This window comes from Cebus imitator, unplaced genomic scaffold, assembly GCF_001604975.1.
Source record: "Cebus imitator isolate Cc_AM_T3 unplaced genomic scaffold, Cebus_imitator-1.0 Scaffold97, whole genome shotgun sequence".
In the NCBI taxonomy this organism is placed as follows: domain Eukaryota; kingdom Metazoa; phylum Chordata; class Mammalia; order Primates; family Cebidae; genus Cebus; species Cebus imitator.
Genome location: NW_016107412.1, coordinates 6,193,424 through 6,214,047, shown reverse-complemented (window position 1 = coordinate 6,214,047; position 20,624 = coordinate 6,193,424). Strand labels below are relative to the sequence as shown.

The 20,624-nt window shown below is 37.4% G+C and overlaps 1 protein-coding gene across 3 annotated transcripts in view; it reads left to right on the top strand.

Annotated features, from left to right (window-relative positions):
- Positions 1-2,433: 2,433 nt before the first annotated feature.
- Positions 2,434-20,624, top strand: part of ATAD1 (ATPase family AAA domain containing 1) — a 55,596-nt gene continuing 37,405 nt past the window's right edge. The window contains exons 1-4 of one of the 3 annotated variants that reach the window (XM_017536372.2): positions 2,434-2,545; positions 6,077-6,251; positions 15,572-15,670; positions 17,893-18,013. In XM_017536372.2, coding sequence (XP_017391861.1) covers positions 6,090-6,251; positions 15,572-15,670; positions 17,893-18,013 — 382 coding nt within the window. In that variant the 5' untranslated portion in view covers positions 2,434-2,545; positions 6,077-6,089. Of the gene's footprint in view, positions 2,918-6,076; positions 6,252-15,571; positions 15,671-17,892; positions 18,014-20,624 lie in introns of all 3 variants that reach the window. The other 2 variants (XM_017536374.2, XM_037741283.1) reach the window with 2 other exon arrangements.

Below are 20,624 nucleotides of genomic sequence, written 5' to 3'. Positions count from 1 at the left end.
AATGAAGTGTAGCACTTTTCGAGCTTGTAGACTCTTTATGGTCAGCCTTGATGACTTTATTCAACCATTTCCTTTCCTGTGCAATCATCCCTCAGGTATTAGGCAGATGAACTGAAACTAGATTAACTATATTGGGAACTCCATTTCATTGCAGGATTCATTTAGGATGTCTTTAGTAGAGTGACTCATGATTTGCCTGAGACTTTCTCAGGCAGTCTTACATACCAGCAAACCTTTTAATCTCATGCAAACTGAAACTGGGTAGGCTGGTCACCCTGGTGGTTGGAGGAGGGCAGGTAAGGCTCTTAGTTAAACAAATTTCACTCAGTAAATGAATGAAAATCAATTACCCTCTTTAATTTCTCAGCTCATTTTCCTTACCAGTGGGCATAATTACCCTACTGGGGCACAAAACCTGTTTCTTTCCTTTAGTGACTCCTCCCTTTTAGCCCTGTCAAACCATGTGCCCATGAGCCTCCCAAGCAATTATTCAGCTTGGGATCATCCAGGGACCCAGTGGAAAGTCCCTTGAAAGACTGCTGAGCACTGATAGCCTCTGTTTTGTTTTTTGGTTTTTTTTGGTTGTTGTTGTTGTTTGTTTTCAATGAACATTGTCCTGGTCTCATAATCTTCCTGTTCTTCTCAAAGGTCTGTCTGTCTAAATAATTAGTCTAGTAATCCCCAACCTAGCTTCACATCAATTTCTTAAAAAATTAGGAATGTAGGCATGCACATATATAAAGCCTTAAAGACTAAAAAGGCATAGGTGTAAAACATGAATCACTTAAAAGTATTAAATTCCATTCTGATTCCTGTCCATGAACTCAATCATAGTTTTTCAACATTCATGCATCCCCATCATCCCATCCTTTAAAGTCTTGTGATTTTGGCATTTCATGGTATTACCTTCAACTAGATTTTAAAGTTTAGCTGGCATTAAACTACTATCTCAAGAGAAAATGTAAGGTACAAGATTTGAATTAGACAGATGAAATTGTTATTTATTTCCTAAGTGTATGAACTTAGAAAACTTTCTCTAAACTTTAAGCTTTAAAATTTGCTCATTTGTAAAAACGGAGAAAATAATGGCTATTTTAGAGGATTTTGGGGGAGAAATTTAGATTATGCATGTAAAGGAAATAGCAGCATATTGCCCCACCTCTATTAGACATTCACTAGGTATTATCTTCACCACATTATTGCAAGTTTGTAACTAGTAACATTCGTTAAAAATCAGGAATCAAAATTATTATTATTGAGACAGGAGTTTGCTCTGTTGCCCAAGCTGGAGTGGAGTGGCTTGATCACTGTTCACTGCAGCCCTGATCTCCTGTGCTCAAGCGATTCTCCCACCTCAGCCTCCCAAGTAGCTGGGACTACGGATACGTGCTACCAAATTCAGCTAATTTTTAGTTTTTTTTTTTTTTTGTAGAGACGAATTCTCATTATGTTGTCCAGGCTGGTCTCGAATTCCTGACCTCAAGTAATTCTCCTGCCTCAGCCTCCCAAAGTGTTGGGATTTACAGGCATAAGCCACAGTGCTGGCCAAGCTGCAGAATTGTTTAGCCATCAAAGATAATGCCTCAAGTAGAAAGGCACAAACTGCCTTCCCGCGGAACACAGGGAGAACTCTAATTACATCATAGTCTCACCGACTCTATCTGAAGGAAGTGATGCTTCTTACATCTCCAGAGTGTCTAATGTCATCTGGCCCCCTGGCAGGCTGTGTAATCAAGAGGCGCTGGCTTTCAGGTTTGCTCCCTTGGGACCTCTTGTGTCACGTCACTCGTTCTGGAAAGGGAAAGGGTTTGTAAAAGAAAAAGAGAAATCACCAAAAAGCAAAACCTGTTACCAGATGCCCTATTGACGTCCCAACTACCCGGCCTGCCGGCGTGGGCTGCTAAATTTTTTCGCGCAAGGATTGTCAGGCACCACCCCCAGGTGCTTACCAGAGATGCGGGAGGAGTGTGAGCTCACCCTAGAACTGAAAGGGAGATGGGAGGGTGGTGGTTAGGGGTTGGGGTGAGGGGTAAGGGTGGCCATGAGCTTCTGCGTTTCTGCTACAGTACAGACACAGGGCCACAGCGTGAGGGTTTGCACAGAGTGGTGAGAAAGAGAGATTTTCTTTGCAGGGTGCGCGGAGCATTCCTGCACTCTCGAGAAGGCTGCCCGATTTGTCAGGGTTGTGTCCGGAGCCCGCGAGAAGGGCAGGGACTTTTTGTGATAAGCGCCTTCCCAAATTTAATCTGTTAAACTCAGAGCCTTAGCGAATGCTGCTCGCAGACACGCTGGCTTCGCAGAAAGTCACCGTCAAGCAGGTAGCAGGTTAAGCAATCGCCGGGTGCGCGAATACACTCTGGCTCAAGCCCTCAGACCGTTTCTAAGCCTGGGAGCACGCCCCCTCTTAGCAGGCGGCCGCGGGTTGCGCATGCTCCGTGCGAGGGGGTGGGCCGCGGCTCCTACCGGAAGCGTTCTCTCCCAGGCCGCATTTCCTTCCTGTGCGAGGCCGGCTCAGGGCACTTGTTCCCGCTGATTCTGCTCCTGGGTGAGTAGCGGGTTCCCGTGGGGCCTCGTGGGATGGGTGTCGTATCCTGCTGAAGTCCTTTAAGGATCGGCTGAGACCTGGAAGCCCCCGGAGGAAAGGTCACCCCGGCTTTCTCCCACGCCCCACCTCAGTGCCGCCCCCCAGCGCCCCGCAGCCCTTAGTATCGAGCGGATTAACCTCCAAGGGCGTCCTGGGCCTCGCCTTGGCGTCCGGCCCAGCCTTGGCCCTTAGGGTCTGCTTAGCTCTTCCTCAAGACTCGAGCCATTCCCGAGGGAATCTTTGTAGGCATCCTGGTCACTGTGGGGGTTTTGGGTCGTCCCGGAAGGCTTCAGAACCAGGCGAACTTAGACGAAGGCGGCTGGAATGAACCAGGTCTGATTGTTGCACAGGCGCTGCCACCACCTTGTGCAAAATCGAAGGCGGTTCTTCAGGGCTGGGCACGCTTTCACAGAAGATAAGTTAATAATAACCTGCCCTCTTTGTAAAGATTGGCAGGCCTTCATTGTCATAGGCTGTATTCGTAGGGCCTTTATGTCTGCAAAACTGGGACTTTTGAGTTTGAGAAACCCTTTGTGAAATACTGCAGTGAATTAGGAGAGAAATACTACAGTGAATGTTATGCTATGAATGCTATACATGTTAATAAATTGCTCATAGATAGTACGATTTTAGAGTTCTCCACTCTGAAATGGAGAACTAAAAATGAAACGACCTGATACCATATTTGCCTAACAAATAACTCTAGATTACTGTGTTTTGGGATGTTTCTCAGTTGCATACAGCACTATCATCGTATATATACATATTTGAGGATTCATTTTGTTGAACCTAATGTTTATACAGAATTGAAATATACTCCCTGCTGTTGGTTTTCTTTATGTTTGCTGTAATGGTATTGCCGTTGTAACAGCTTTACATTGCAGGTATATCAATACCAAATGAATGATACATGAGTGTGCAATAAAGTATATACAGTTATAGTCTACCAAAGAAGTCTCAGTTTCATCGAAGTATTTTTGAAGTAATTTTAAAAGGTGGACTACTATTTTACAGGTGGCCTTAGTAGACCTGTCTTTACTGTACTACATTAATCATTTCAGAATTGGGAAAGATATAAACAGGTTTTGTGTGTTGACCTTTTATAGGATTAAAAGTTGTTACTATCTTGATAACTGAGATGTGCTCATAACAGCCCTAATTTCTTCATGTAGCTCAATGAATATCGAGAGATGACAGTTTTATCACTACTAACTCTAAACAAATGAAAACATTTTACTGGAATGCCACAACTTTTTATAGATCAAGTTAATAAAACCCTTATCCTGTCTAAGTTATTTTCATCTATGAATTATCCCCACATAGTGATATAACACATTTCAACTGCATTTTCAACTTTGTGGACTAAAGGCTAGAAAAGTCAGTTTTTTACTTCTTTGAGAAGTGAAACATTGTATAACCCATGTTTTGGAATCCATGCTGATGGAAGACAGCACACTTTGATTTGTTACATGAGAGATTTCAGTAAGGTACCTTCTCCTTTTTGGCTTCTTTTGCTTTCTTTATAATTAATATAATAGCCGGGCAATGTGTTCTTCGAGTAAAGTGGTGGTATCTTAACGATTATTGTATATCCAGTATAAAGTGGGCATCATAGATGTTCAGCAAGTGCTAATTGAAGGAATTAAGTCACTTAACATTCCCTAGGCCAAAGCTTCTTTCTCCAAAATGAAGGCCTTCAATTATTTAGTTGTTAAGTTTAAATATAATTATTGTGAAGTGAATGGCTGCTAGTCATGGAGAAATGTGGAACCTTAACTTTCTGAAATCCTTTAGAAGACTGGCAGTGACTCTGTTGGAATGATTGAATGGGAGGTTTTCTTCAGTTGCAATTTATCTGTTGAACAGATAATTTTTGAATAGCCTCTGTTTTGTGTGTGGCAATTATAAAGGTCTGTTTTTTGTGTGACAATTATAAAGGTAGATAAGATATACATCTTGTTTATAAGGATTTAAACTCTAGTTGAATAGATATCTCAAAAGCTGAATAAGGATTAAAAGCAAGACATTTCTTAAGATAGTGTAATAGGGCAAAATGAATACTGTAGAAGATTCATGTGATTTGAAAGGCTTTATGGAGCAGATAAAGTTGATTTTTGAAGTTTGGATAGAATTTGACTAACCCTAGATGAATGAGGGTAAAGGGCCTATTCAGGGTACCAGACAGATATTCTGAAGGGAAAATATATGTGGGATTTTCGGATGCTAGTGAGCATCCCTTTGAAAAGGGGTAAAAGATAAAGTGCTTAAAATGGACTCAGCTAGATTCTAGATTAGGATAGTTTTGAATGCTTGGGAATCCTGGAAAGGGAATACTTGGGAGTCTTTTGATTAAAGGCTAGGAATGTATATCCTTGAGTGGAGGTGAAGTCAATTAAAGGAAATAAAAAATTTTTGGAGCTATTCTAGAGGAAGGAAGGTGAAGAGGCTTTTTAGTAGTAGTAAGAAGAGAATTTTAGAGCTGGAAGGACCATGGATATTAATCTATGCAGTACTTAACTTTCATCTGTTGCTGAGCCATACACATTCTTTTTTTTTCATGTTTATGTGAGTGCAAATATATATTTTCTTTTTCTTATATATCTCATAGCATTCAGCACATTCCTGTGCTGAGAGTATAATGGCATTATTTGAAGCTAAGATCCTATCTCCCCAAGTGTTATAGTCGTATCATCCCTAGCAAGCTTATTCTTCCAGGTGGTTATTGCCTTTGACAGAGGAGTGTATGTCTCCTGTAAGCCTAGCTTTGATTGATAAAGCTGTTCAGGGATATATATGTAAAAGTAGGCACATTTGCCTCATTTATTTCTCTTGAGCTTGGGTGAGTGCTATATTCTTGTAGTGGTTGTCTCAGTTCATGATTTTTCTAAATTCTATTGCTTCCTACTTAGCTGGGTTGTTGGGAGCAATAGCATGGCTCAAAAAATTTAATGCCACTTGTTAATTGAGAAAATGGCATGTTTACATTTAAGCAGGCCTTGAAAACCTTTAAAAGTAGCTGTGAAGAAAAAGTGAGTCAGTTTACAATTTGAATTTCACTCAAAAACTACCTGGCATATGTTACACTTAGTAGAAGAAGTTCTTACAATCACGTTAGTATTGTTGGACTGCCTTTCTTCAGTTGGATTAGTATTATAGTTGATACTTTCCTAGACTCTGAAATAGTTCCTTAAAGCTGTTTGAGTAAATACCTTAAGATATTTACTGTATTTTTCAAATAAAATGATTAATTCTACTACTAAATAAATCTTAGTTTCTAGTCTACTTCAGTTTGCAAGAGGAACTTTAAATGTGTTTGTTTATTTAACATTTAAAAATCCATTTCTCCTTAAAATGAAACACTTTTTTTAAGGTAGGTAATATTTTAATTTGACTAGAAGTTAGATTTTCTTGATTAGTTTAAGCTACTTTGTTAGTCGCCCAATTTTAATAAGTATAGTTATTACCTAGTGACATTTCTGTTTGTTTTTTAAGGTTAACAATCAAGATGGTACATGCTGAAGCCTTTTCTCGTCCTTTGAGTCGGAATGAAGTTGTTGGTTTAATTTTCCGTTTGACAATATTTGGTGCAGTAACATACTTTACTATCAAATGGATGGTAGATGCAATTGATCCAACCAGAAAGCAAAAAGTAGAAGCTCAGAAACAGGTATGATTGAAATGTTTGAAGATCGTTTTTCTTGTGGTTAGCAAATATTTCTCTTCCAAACTAAAAACACACTCTCAGTCTAAAACTTATAAGCTAATTAAAATCTAATTAATGGATCGATCTAAAAGTTGTTAATTATTAATATAAGCTGTAGTTTTTAACTTTTCACCTACTGCCTCTTGTGGTCGTTTCCTTTTTAAGATGATATGTTTGGTTTCTATTTGCCGTCAAAAAATAAAAACCTTAAAGGAGTCTTAACAAATTTTTTGTGCTGTTAGGTGGCTTTTCCCTTCTGGCTCCTTTTTGTTTTTGTTTTTTAATAATAGCTAAAACATTTATATCTTAGTATCTTATGATATAATTTGTCTTATATTAACTGAATAAGATATTCATGGACTTTTAGATCTGTCTTGTGAGTTGTGACTGATTTATTCAATAAACATTTATTGAGTTCCTAGCAACTGCTTGGTACCAAAGAAAAAGTATTAGTAAATCTTGTTCTTTCAAAATGCTATAGGCTAGTGTGGGAAATAGGGATGTATATAAATGACTGTTTTACAATGGGTTATGTATAGCCTTTAAGTCAGTAAAAAGTGAAAACCACAAGTTTATAAACACTGCCGTAAGTATATATCTGAAAGGCACTTTGGATAATTCTGAACTTATTCCTTGAATTTGATTATAAAATAGTTGACTCAAGTTCTAGATTATATTATCAGCCCATTTGTAAGTTTCTAGGAAGTCTGACCACGGTAGATTTAAAAAAAACAAAGCAAAACAAAACAAAAAAACTAATTTGAGTATATCTGTTTGTCAACCTAAGTATAGGTTTTTTTCTTTGTCCCACTTGAATCTTGAAAGTCAGTTTAAGTCTGAGGTCAGAATATTACAAGTTACATTGTTTCAGCATTTTAAAAAGCAGAGGTGTGACTTTTAAAGAGAATTTTGTCTTTTTATTCCCCTTGGCTTTTAGAAAACTGAATGTAGTTGCTAAGTACTATATGAATAGACCATCATATTAAGCCTTCATTGAAAATTATGTGTATAGTAGTATTCTAAATATCAGGTATATGAAGTATTAGATACTATGTCCTTCATAGTGCCCATGATAGGGAGACAAGACTTGTTTATGATAATATCAATTATAATAAGTAGCATATGCTAGTTGCTTATTGAATAGTATAGACAGCAACTGTGGCTTTTAGACAAAATAGTAGTCAACATAATTGAGGCAGTTGAAGATGGCTTCATGAAAGAGCTTGGCCTCTAGGATAGGTAAGGACAGTTTTAAATAGAATGCACTGTTTTTTCCTTCCTCAGTCCTTTTTTGTTGTTGTTGGGTAGACTGAGGCTGATAAAAAATACACAGCATTTTAGAAGTCCATCATCAACCGAGAAGGAGGCATGCTTACTGCTTCTAGTGTTATCCTATTACACAGTAATTTACCAGTGTTTAAACTACTCAGGATGAAATGGGATTTGCTCGGCCAAGGGCTATAGCTTCTTGGTTACCCTTTCTCCTCTCTTCCCTACATCTCTGGCCAACTATTAAACATGCTATTGTTTAATAGTCAATAGCACTTTGGGAAGCCAAGGCAGGCGGATCACTTGAGGTTGGGAGTTTGAGATCAGTCCAGCCAACATGGTGAAAACCCATCTCTAATAAAAATACAAAACATGAGCCGGTGTGGTGGCACTTGCCCAGCTACTTGGGAGGTTGAGGAATGAGAATCACTTGAACCCAGGGGGTGGAGGTTGCAGTAAGCCAAGATCACACCACTGCACTGTAGCCTGAGCAACAGAGAGAGACTCTGTCTCAAAAAATAGGTAAATAAATAGGCCGGGTGCAGTGGCTCACACCTGTAAGTCCAGCACTTTGGGAGGCCGAAGTAGGTGAATCACAAAGTCGGGAGTTCAAGACCTGGCCAAGATGGTGAAACCCCATCTCTACTAAAAATGCAAAAATTAGTCGGGCATGGTGGCTGGCACCTGTAATCCCAGCTACTCAGGAGGCTGAGGCAGTGAATTGCCTGAACCTGGGAGACAGAGGTTGCACTGAGCTGAGATTGGGCCACTGCATTCCAGCCTGGGCAAGAGAGCGAGACGCCGTCTACATAATATATACATCTATACATACATATATACATACATACATAAGCTGTTGACCAATTGAAGACTTCCGTAGGCAGTCTTAACCCATTAAATGTATTTGAATGGGTGGCTGATATGCAAAGCAATGTTTTAAGGATAATCTACCTTATAGTATATGTAAAAGGAATAGGAGTCAAGAGGGACTAGAAGCAAGAACTGCTGGTGATAGACAACAACAGTCCTGGCAAAGACTTAGAATAAGAGGGTGGCAAAAGGAATGAAATGAGTGGAATAGACTAACACAAATGAATGTAGGAAGCACTTTGTGATTATGTGAGAAAAGAAAAAGGACATCTTAAAAATGAATCAAAGATTTGACTGGATACCTCAAAGACTCAAAATATATTTTATAGAGGTTTGGAAACTGGTAGGTAGGGCAAATTTATGAGAAGATGACATTAGGTAACAGTGTTTTCCCAAAACAAACCTTACTACCTGTGTACTACAAAACCTAAAGCCACAAGATTAGAAGTTATGGTAATCTAACTAAGTTCAAGATGTAGCTATTTTTATTAAATATCAGTGTCTTATTAACAATTACACAAGCAAAGATCATTCTGTTTGGGGCTGAGTTTATAGTTTTTAATCCCTATGCCAAATTTTGACACCTTATAATATTTGTCAGGGATAAGTATGAATTGCTTGATTAATAAATGCAAACAAAAATGTATGTTGGCAATTCTTAAGACATTTCTGATATGACTTTACCAATAATTTTAAAGCTAGTTTATTTATTAAAGATTTTACTTAAGTTACATAAACTCGAAAAAGCATTTGACTAGTCTTCTCTTTTTTCTTGATAAAGTATTTGATTCAAGCACTTTTATTTTCTTAAGCCAATTAGTTAGAGCTTTTTGATATATTTTCAGTAGTGAAACGTTGTGTACACAATACAAATACATATTAGACATGCTGATAGAAGTACATATTATAGTCATAAAAACCGTTACTTTCCTGTCTTAGACTTAGATCAAATTCTTGATCAACTTTTCTACTGCCCTAGGCAGCTGTCAGCTAAATAGCCTTTAATTTGCATATTAAAGGAAACAACTCAGGTGCAAATCAAATAGCAAAATTTACACCATAAAGTATGGAGAGAAAAAATGTAGTGTGCTAGAGGGAAATTAAGATGTTTTTAATTGCCATAAAGCTATGGAAATTATGAAGGCCTTTTAAACACACACATGTGCATGTGCGCACACACACACATACACACACGCACACACACACACACACACAGAGAAAGATCCTATAGCTTTCCTCAGAACTTTAGCCATGAGTTAAATACAAATTCACTGGCTTGCATAAATAGATAGATAGATAGATAGATAGATAAATAAATAAATAAATAAATAAAAATTACCTGTTAGATCCAAACAGTGATTTTTATCTTAGGAGAAAAATAACAGAAGATTTAAAGCAGGCAGAAAAGAAAGACAGAAAAAAAGAACGTAGAAACTCTGTAGTTTGCAGTTCGACCTTAGCACTGTTTTTCCTACATGCAAATGTGCACAAAGACCATGTTACTTCCATTTTATATAAACTCTGGCAAGTAGAGGTGCCATAAAACCTACGGAGTGCTTGAAAGGGGATCATTCTTCTTGTTTTCTCCTCATTCTTAGATTGTTTCCCACCTTTTGTTAAAAGGAGGAACTGAGCTGTGGCCCATGGTTTTTGTGTGTGGATTGATGTGTGCTGTTTGTGGGCAGGACTCCACAGTGTGTCACCACTGAGTTGTTTCCACCCTCTTAGTGTCTCCGTTTCTCTCTCCAGAGGTCCATGACCTCTGAGAGAGCCCAAAACATGGGGTGATCAGGCCTTATCTGCATTTCCTGGACAAGCCTTTTTAAAAATTAATTTATGTTGGGAATTTTCTTGTAAGGCCATTGCACGTTGAGGGAGATTAACCCCCTATCCACTCCAACTAGGCCCCTGGTCACCCAGGGGTACCTTTTGTCTGGGAGGAACAAAATACCCTTTCTCTTCAGAGCTGAGAAAACACAGTCTTTCATTTACCTTTGAAAACAACAGTTTAGTTTCACATGCAATTGCACACAGAAATGCCAAATCGTGATTAATTTTGGGAGAAAAAGCAATAGAGGAGACCCTTTAGAATGCATCTCTGAAGCAGAATCAGGATCCTTAAACAGCAGCTTCCTGGGAGAAAAAAAAAAAAAGCCAAGACCACTTCCTGTAAGCTTTGCTCAGCCACCCATAACTTTGTAGCTCTTGTTCACCATTACACACACCAAGGTCACATCGTTTCACGGTACAGGGTAATCTCTGGTACCCTCAAGCCAAAGAGGTCAGGTCATGCAATACAGGAAAACAGAGATTTAGACCTAAGAAGAATCTGCCCATGACTCTGGAAGCTCCACAAAGAAAACAGAACACTCCAAAAGGGGTGAGTGGTGCCTTTGTTCTCAATTCTTTAAATGGGTTCAAGTCATTACAAACCTCTAGATTTTTTGGTACTACAGATAGCAAAGGGGGAAGGAGGTAGGTATAGGGTGGAAGAAAAGTAAACTAAAGAACATCTTTTTTTTTTTTTAAGACAGTAAGCAAACACAGAAATCAAGGCATGGAATTTTGCTTTTGTTTTTTTTTTCTTTCCCTTTTGCAGCTGTGAGGAATTTTAGCCAACTTAAAGAGGCTTTGTTACGCATAATTTGAAATTCTCACTCGGGTTTGACCAAGTCGAGTTTGTCAAATCCGATGGGAGAAAGACCAGAACAAGCAACAACAACCCAAACAGTATGATCACTGACAGCTCTAATGGTAAGGAGAAATTAAGACCAGCTAGTTGTTAAACTTTATCCAGGATAAAACCCCAGTTCAGCTACTTACCTAGGGATAGGTCTCAGGCTGAAGACTGCTCTCTACCATCCTAGAAGCAGGAAAAAAGTCGAACTTATCTTCCCTGCTAAGAGTGAGCTCAAACTCCGTGAACGAGTTACCTGCCTTCTATCATCATGGAAGCAGGAAATCTTGCCATCCTTGTTGGAAGCAAGTACAACTCCAAAAAAGGGAGTTGTATAGCAAAATAAACTTTAGGTCTTCACCAAATTTTGAGAGATTAGGGATTCTCTGGAGGGGGTACTCACAGACGTTAGCAAATAGTACTATTGGTTTGAACCATAAAGTTAGCTCACATTGGTATCAAGCACCAATAGGAGATTTGTCAAAGGTCAGTGGCACCTCCACTCCAAATCCCTTCATGGTCACCAAAGTGTGAACCCCAAATATCTGAGACAAGTCTCAGTTAATTTAGAAAGTTTATTTTGCCATTGTTGAGTACACGCACCCATGATACAGGTCCTGACAACATGTGCCCAAAGTGGTCAGAGCACAGTTTGGTTTTATACATTTTAGGGAGATGGGAAACATTGATCAACATATGTAAGACGAACATTGGTTCTGCCTGGAACACGAAGCAAAGGCAGGACAACTTGAAGCAGGGAGGGGTCTTCCAGGTCATAGGTAGATAAGAGAAAAATGGTTGCATTGTTTTTAATTTATTAGCTTCTCCACAGTGGGCAATAAGATATAAATCTATCCCAGTGAGCAGAGGGGTGACTTTGAATAGAATGGAAGGCAGGTTGGCCCTAAGCAGTTCCCAGCTTCACTTTTCCCATTAGCTTAGTGATTTAGGGGCCCCAAGATTTATTTTCCTTTCACGGTACAAAGCCATCTTACCCAAGAACTTTCAGAATACATATGGTAAAATGAGAGGAAAGAGATATAAGTACACGAACCCTAAAAGAGTATCACTGCTTCCACATGTATGGAAGAAGGTGTTTTCCAGAGTTTTAATATAAGTTTGTGATAAGTGATTATACCAAACATATAAACACGGTTACATACTCAGAATCATTGCTAGTTCCCATTTAAATGCATTTTTAAAAAGCTTTATATCAGTGATTCCTCTGCCTACACTTAAAATTGGAACACTTCAGCTGTGACCTTGGTAAACAGATCAGAGGTTGTCCTTGTTTCTAACTTAGGTTTAATTTGTTTATCTCTGAGTTTTCATACTTGTTAATGACATGTCTAGCTTTCTAAACTGATTCTTCCAAAAGGACAATTTTATGAATCTTTCAGAACCTGAATGAAATGAGTGTTAGCTCATAAGTATTTTCTTTGCTGCTGCTTTCCTTCCTTCCTCACTCCAGGGAAAAATATTAGTTGAATATTTCCTACTCCACTTTTTAATCTTTTTGAAAAAATAATACTTTACATGAAGAAAAAATGAAATAGCATGAAAGGGTAAAAAAATAATGTGAAAGGGTAGAAAATCACCTGGAACAGTTAACGAAAGATGGGTATACAGTAAAAAGTAAGTTTTCCTCTTTTCTTTGGCTTACATACACTCCCCAACAACTCATTTTCCCTTATAGAAACAACCACTTGGAGAGACCCACTTAAAAAACAAGCAAACCATGGTGACTTGAAAATATAATTTTCAGTAAGCTGTAAACAAGAAAGCATGTATAAACATATGCCATTTTTACAGTAGTCCAATCATAATTTTGGTTTTCTGGTTAAGACATCCTAATGGTTCACTTAAAAGTGTCAAAACCAGGTAACTGTGTAACTTGTTCCTGGGACACTGTTTGGTGGCAGTTTTGGTGTGTTTTCCGGTGCTTTTCATTTATTTGCTAGCCATGTTATGTTCTCTCAAATAAGGAATATTAGTGTTTTAGCAGAATATGGGCTTCAAAATTAGACAAATCAGTATTTGAGCTCTATTAACATCACTTCCTAGCTGTATAATATTGGCATTTCTTTTAATTACTCTGATCTGTAAATTCCTCGTCTAAATAAGGATAATCATAGTTACTTCTCAGGTTAATTTTAAGGGTTGATTGTAAATTACGTAGCACAGTGCCAGCCATAGCATAGGTGCTTAATACAATCATTAGTTCCTTTTCTCTTTTCTGTTAGTGGTATATTGTGCATACAACCTGAAGATGTTGTTAAAGTGGGACTGCTATTGCAGGAAAGAGACCTTAGATAAATTTGACAAGATAACATTTTCTATCTCTATATAAACTCAGCATTATCATTCATTTGTCATTTTTGTTTAGGAAGTTCCAGAAAGAAATAAAGGCTATTCTTTAAATCAAGAGGCTGTTGTGGCATAGAGTAAAAATTTCAGGGAAACTAGCTAATAGGGAAAAAAACAGAGTTTTCTCAGATCAGGCATTATTGACATTTTTGGCCAATAATTCTTTGGGATGGGAAAATGGAGGCTGTCCTCTGCCTTGTAGAATTTCAGTGGCATCTCTACCTCTACTGATTAGATGCTGGTATCACCCTACCCCCAAGTGTGACAACCAAAAGTATTTCCAGACTTTGCAAAATGTCCCTTGGGAAAACTGCTGTCTTTGAGCATTGCTTAAAAAGAACACATGTGGGAGGGTTTCACATTTACTGTAGCATAATGAAAATGAGTAAATGTTATTCAGATGCTAAAATAGGATACCTTTTATAACTGACATAAAAATGATTAATGGCAATAAAAGAGAAAGTATTTAAAAGAGATAAAGGAATCTATAAAAAGTTATTGATTCAGTGATTTTACAGGGGCAGGATAAACAGGAGATTTATTCTATTTAGTTATTTGATGTGGTTCATAGCACTTTTTAAAAATTTTTTTGAGACAGGTTTCTCTCATGTTCGGGTTAGAATGCGGTGGCATGATTATGGCTCACTGTAGCCTTGACCTCTAGGGCTCAAGTCCTCTTCCTGCCTCAGCCTCCAGAGTAGCTAGGACTGTCAGGGTATGCTATCACATCCAGCTAATTTTTGATTTTTTGTAGAGATGGCATCTCACTATGTTGCCCAGGCTGGTCTTAAACTCCTGTGCTCAAGCAGTCTTCCCGACTTAGCCTCCCAGAGTGCTGGGATTACTGATGTGAGCTCCCATTCCTGGCCCCTATAGTACTTAAAAAAAAAGCTATTAAACACATTTATCCTAATGTCCTAACCATTCTAAAATGCTGTGTGATGTGAATTCCCTTTTAGAGCAGTCATAACTCTGGACAGAGAACAATATTCTATTTTAGCATTTTAGGAAAATGTAGTAAACCAAAATTTTGGAAAATGTGATATAACAGAGCCACTTCATTTCTAAAATGTTCACTTAATTGAAATGTGAATTTGTTATGTATAGATTTGTAAAGACTCTTTTGTGGTTACAAACTCCAATCTTAAAATTGAAGAAATCAGAGCAAATATGTGTGGTAGTTAACTATGGACTCTAGAGTTGGACTCCTTGAATTCATATCTTGTTTCTCCTGTTTGTTAGCTTTTAACCAAAGGCAAATTACTTAACCATGCTAAGCTTCAATTTCTTTTTCTGTGTTTGGGAAAAATTATGCCTTTCTCATAGTATTGGCTCTGAGGAGTCAGTAAGTTAATCCTTTTACCGTATTTTGGCATAATATTTAGCACACTCAGTAAATGTTTTTCATTATCTTTATGTTAATTGAAAGCTTTGTTGTATTTCTAGGACTAATAGGTTTACTGCTGATTTTGCCCTGCGTTGAGAATATATGCAAATATACTTCTAATTTAGAGTTATTTTTATTATGACTCGGATTGCCTGGTCCCAGGAATTGACATTTATCTAAAAGGGGCAGCATATCAGAGCAATTTAAAATGGGATATGTATGGCCACCTATTGTAGATATAGTTTTTTCCCCTATTAGCCAGCATTGATTTGAAGGAAACTGGACATCTATTTCAGATACCCAGTTTAAAGAAACTTCAGTTATACATTTCTTGTCCTCCTTAACTCCTCTTTTATCTTGACATTTTACCTGTACCTGTCATGATAGTCTTATTAGGAAAGAGAAACTAAGTTGTATCCTAGAGTCTCAATGAAACAACGAGAGCCCCTCTTGGAAGTACATGATCTCTTCAGTCACATACCCTGTTTTCTTTTCCTGAGAGGTGGTTAAATTTCCCTCGTTTCTGTGGAATGGAGCCTCAAATCCTTTCTTTACCTGAGAGCTCACAATGGGGAAGGCTAAGATCAAGGGACCTAAAATATCCTTGGAAATTTCTTGTATATCTGTTCATTGCTCTTTAGACTTCATATATATCTATTTCAAAGTGCTTTTATCTATCAAACCAAAGGAGGTTGCTTATTCTTTTCTTTCTAGGCAGAAAAACTAATGAAGCAAATTGGTGTGAAAAATGTGAAGCTCTCAGAATATGAAATGAGTATTGCTGCTCATCTAGTAGACCCTCTGAATATGCATGTATGTATCTTTAATCTTATTTAAGATTTTTTCTTGGGGGGTTCCTAACATTTTGTGTTAGACCAAAGAATTTTGGCTGAATCATGAGACTCAACATATAGTTGTATTCCTGTATATGATTTATTACACTGAAAAGATACAAGGCAAAATCAGCAAAGTGAAGCGAGGCAGCACAGGATGAAGTCTGAAGGAAGTGAGGCACAAGATTCCAAGTGGAGACACACAGTGCTTAATTAGTGTATCAAGTTGTGACAACACATGTGTGATATTATCACCAGGAAAGCTCACTGGAGACTCAGTCCCCAAGGTTTTTATAAGGGGCTGATTACGTAGATTCCCTCTTCCCTTAAATGTATCAAAATTCTAGGCTCCCAGAAGGCAAATGGGTGTTTCACCATAAACCATATTGTTTGCACAAACAGTTTAGGCACAGTGAGCTGTTCTTGTCAAGAACTGGTGGGACTCTCCTGAAATCTAAGTTTCCACATGCCAACCAAGGGCCAATCTTACAAGTATGCCTTTCTAAGGATAACAGTCTCAGGCCTACTTTGTTAACTCTTTTCTGTACACATTTATTTAGTAAAACTTGTACTTTTATGTATTTGCCTTTGTGGTATATAAAACATACTGTTTTAAGTCATGTGGATATTTGTTTTATGGAGTTTAAATGTAAATTTTCGTAATATAACATAGCCTTGGCAAATGATTGCCTCTTTGAGTCTGAGTCCCCTCATGTATAATCCAGAGATAATAATACCTGCTTTCCCTACTTCATAAGGATTATTTTGAGGATCAGATTGATACAATGTAGAAAATCCTATATGAATATTTTGTAACAACAGGTATAAATTTATAAATTCTGTAAATAGAATATATTTGCCTAATAGGTTAATGTTATATTGGTATAAATAAGTAGAGTGAAATAGCCCCATCTCCAAATCTAGAAAAGTCTGCAATGTCTTGTAATAGCTATGTATACAGAAACATACACATACCTTAGAATTAAGCCTGTGTTTGAATTTGATTTATAAATTTACAATGGCACCTTCTTGGAACCCTACCTATATTCATTTCTGAATAAGTCTGTACTAACAGACTTAGTTTTTTGTTGCAGTGACAATGTAAGTTACTTTTTTTCAGATCTGGCTGCTGGTTTATACTTTCCCTTTTTATCATTTTTTTTTGCAGTATGAAGAAAATGAATCTATTGTAAAGTATTGCTTCTGATTGACCCCACCTCCAGCTCCTTTGCTGTGCCAGTCTCTTTCAGTTAGCTTATTTCCCTTCCAAAACATTTTTTTAAGTTGAATCCGAAGGTTTTTCTTGTCTATTTTGAAAATATGTATGCCCTATTTTTATTTATAAAGATACTTTGTTAAGTTTTAACATAGGTTTACTTTTGTCTGTGTGTGTGTGCGCGCGCGCGTTTGTGTGTGTGTGTGAGAGAGAGAGAGAGAGAGAGAGAGAGAGAGAGAGAGACAGAGGCTTGCCTTGTGACCCAGGCTGGAGTACAGTGGTGCAGTCCCGGCTCACTGCAAGCTCTGCCTCCCAGGTTCAAGCAGTTCTCGTGCCTCAGCCTCCAGAGTAGCTGGAACAGGCGTGTACCACCAAACCTAATTTTTTTTTTTTTTCTGTATTTTTATTACAAAAAAATACATGTTGGCCAGGCTGGTCTTGAACTCCTGACCTCAAGTGGTCGACTCACCCTGGCCTCCCAAAGTGCTGGGATTACAGGCATCAGCGACCGTGCCTGGCCCATAGGTTTACTTTTGATGGATAAAATTCAGAAGTCATGTGTTGTAAGACCTTATTTCTGAAATTAATTTCTATGATGCTCGACAACATCCTCCGTAGAATAGGTACATTCCTGATGAACTCTTTCCCATCAGCCAGTGCTAAAATATGTCTCAGCTGGTTCTCAATATTCTTGTGGCAGAATATTTCCTTCTTGTAAGTGGAATGAATTCGGCTAATGCAGATTTTTGAGTACCTGACTTACAGATTTTTAATAGTGGATAGTTGACTATTCAATTCCTTTTCCAGTTTCTTAGTAGTTTATTTATTTCATTATTACTTGGAAAAGTCTTTACTCATGTTAATACATAATTTTAACTTATTTATGTATAATCATCAGATTAATATTTGCCATTTTGGGAGGGTTCTTTTTACTTTAGTGTGTGTACCTTTGTAGTAAAATTCATGCTGATCTTAACTTTTGCCAGGTTACTTGGAGTGATATAGCAGGTTTAGATGATGTCATTACGGATCTGAAAGACACAGTCATCTTGCCTATCAAAAAGAAACATTTGTTTGAGAATTCCAGGCTTCTGCAGCCTCCAAAAGGTATGGTAAAAGGTATATATTTGCCTAAAGCATTAAAATCCTAGAAAACACTGAAACTTTCTGCCATTGTAGACGAGTTTTTGTGAAATCAGATTCTCAAGAGGTTACTGAGATCCAGGCAAACAATTTCTTAAAATATTTGCTCATTCTTCAGCTTCTGAAATCGAGATAAACTTTCTCCCTGTATTTACATGTTCAAATAATCTTATTTCTGTTTCATTTTCCAAGTAAATTAAAATTTGGAAAATCAAGATCAAAGAAAAATTCAATCATAATACAAGGATTTTTTTGTTTTGTTTTGTTTTCAAGCCAAGACTTTTTTTTCTTTTTTCACAACTCTAGTGAATTTTTTTCCTGCTAACGATCTTATTTTTAGAATGTAGTGATTCATTTCAGGAAATACTGATCTGCAGATGAACTATAAATTAAATGTTTCACTTTGATGGAGTCGTTTCCTTATTCATAATCACTTTGAAAGTCTTGGGATGCAAGAATTGAACGTGCTTATAACTGCATCATTAAGTGTAATTCTTGTTCATTCAACTATTTCTATTCTTTCTTTTTTTTTTTTTTTTCGAAATGGGGTCTCACTCTGTCACCAAAGTTGAAATGCAGTGGCATGATCTTAGCTCATTGCAACTTCCACCTCCCAGGCTCAAGTGATCCTCCCACCTGAGCCTCCTGAGTTGAGTAGCTGAGACCTCAGTCACGCTCCGCCATGCCTGGCTCATTTTTTAGTATTTTTGGTAGTGACAGGATTTTACTGGGTTGCTCAGGCTGGTCTTGAACTCCTGAGTTCAAGCCCTTCACCTGCTTTGGCCTCCCAAAATCCTGGGATTATAGGCATGGCACCCAACTTGAGCAAATATTTGTCATGCTTAAGGCTTGTTAAAGGTGATTAAGATGAAGTGTACATAATTTACAGTGAGAGAGATATGTATGTGTTACTATGGCGTTCAGATCCAAATTCCATGAGACAGCTTATTTTCCTCTAGCAGAAGCCCCTATCTAATGTATTGCCAAAATTAGATGGGTTTGATATATGTTGTTAGTCAAGACTGAACTCAAATTATTAGTCACATTGATTTTTCAAAAAAGTGGATCTTTAAAAATATCAAAATAGCATTATGTATGTTTAAATTTTAATGCTTATAATTTTCTAAATTTGCAGCTATATCAGTAAAGTGGATTAATTTACATATCAAAGGTAACTGAAGCCTATACCTGTGCATTTTTATGAAGTACATAACTTTTGTTTCTGGAAAGTGGAGGATGACAGTTAACAGCAAAAATGACATTTTCTTTGTATTAAAACAACAAAGCTATTAGGCATTTCTTTTTGCTTTCTGAAATAACAACACTGCCTGTAGTTTTTCCTAACAAAACGCATTTAGTTTATTATGATTTTTGTATTTTTTTAGTAGAGACAGGGTTTCATCATGTTGGCCAGGATGGTCTTGATCTCTTGACCTCGTGATCCACCTGCCTCAGCCTCCCAAAGTGCTGGGGTTATAGGCGTGAGCCACCGTACCCGGCAGGTTTTTGGATGGTTTTTAATCAAGAATAACAGTTTTGAGGATCATTAATTTACTTTTTGACTTTCAACATAAATTGAATATTAGTTTATAGAAGCAGAGTATAAAATCAGATGCATCCCTTTTTGTTCCATTTTGGAACTGGAAATAGATTACCTAGACTAGAGCTATTGGCAATTTCCTGTTATTCTTAGATAGTTTATTGTTATCTGAGCTGAAAGTGATCACTGCTTCACATAGACTACAAAAAGATAATTTGAGAATGACTTATTATGCAGTATCCATGCAGGCCATATGTAACCAATAAGATTGCATATATATATATATATATATATATATATATGAAGTTGAAGCTAATGCACACCATCATACCACTCATTGATGACAGGAAAATGTCATCCATAAGAAACTGATGGTAATATTTAAAAAGTGATTTTTTTCCCCAAGCATTTAAAAATTTACGACAGTTAAAATTCCAACAAAATTCCACCTGAATACCATATGACTTCCTCTGTAAACTTTCTGAATTCTGTATTGTTATTTTGCCATGTTAATTTTATTATATTTGTGAATGTTATCATACTTCATGTTTTGGTGCATTCTTTAAAATCTGAATAACCTAAGGAAAAAATTATAAGCATAGGTTTTCTGAGGTTATAAAGACCCATATTCTCCTCAACTTTATGTTTAAGCAGATTTTTATAGATGTTTATTTTTGCACCAATAGGACAAATTTTATATTAAAGCCAATAAATAGTTCTCTAAAAAAGAAAAAATCAGTCACTAATAAGGTGGAGCATTTGTTGCAAATGAGGATTATCTCAAAAGTTGGATTTGTTTGTCCCAGTACTTTTTATCTTCCTTATCCTTTTTTTTTTTTTTGAGACAGAGTCTTACTCTGTCACCCAGGCTGGAGTGTAGTGGCGTAACCATAGCCTACTGTTGCAGCCTCCTGGGCTCAAATCATCCCTCTGCCTCTAGGTCCTGAGTAGCTGGAACTGCAAGGCGTGTACCACCATGCCCACCTAATGTTTTAATTTTTTGTAGATGCAGGGTCTCACTTTGTTGCCCAGGCT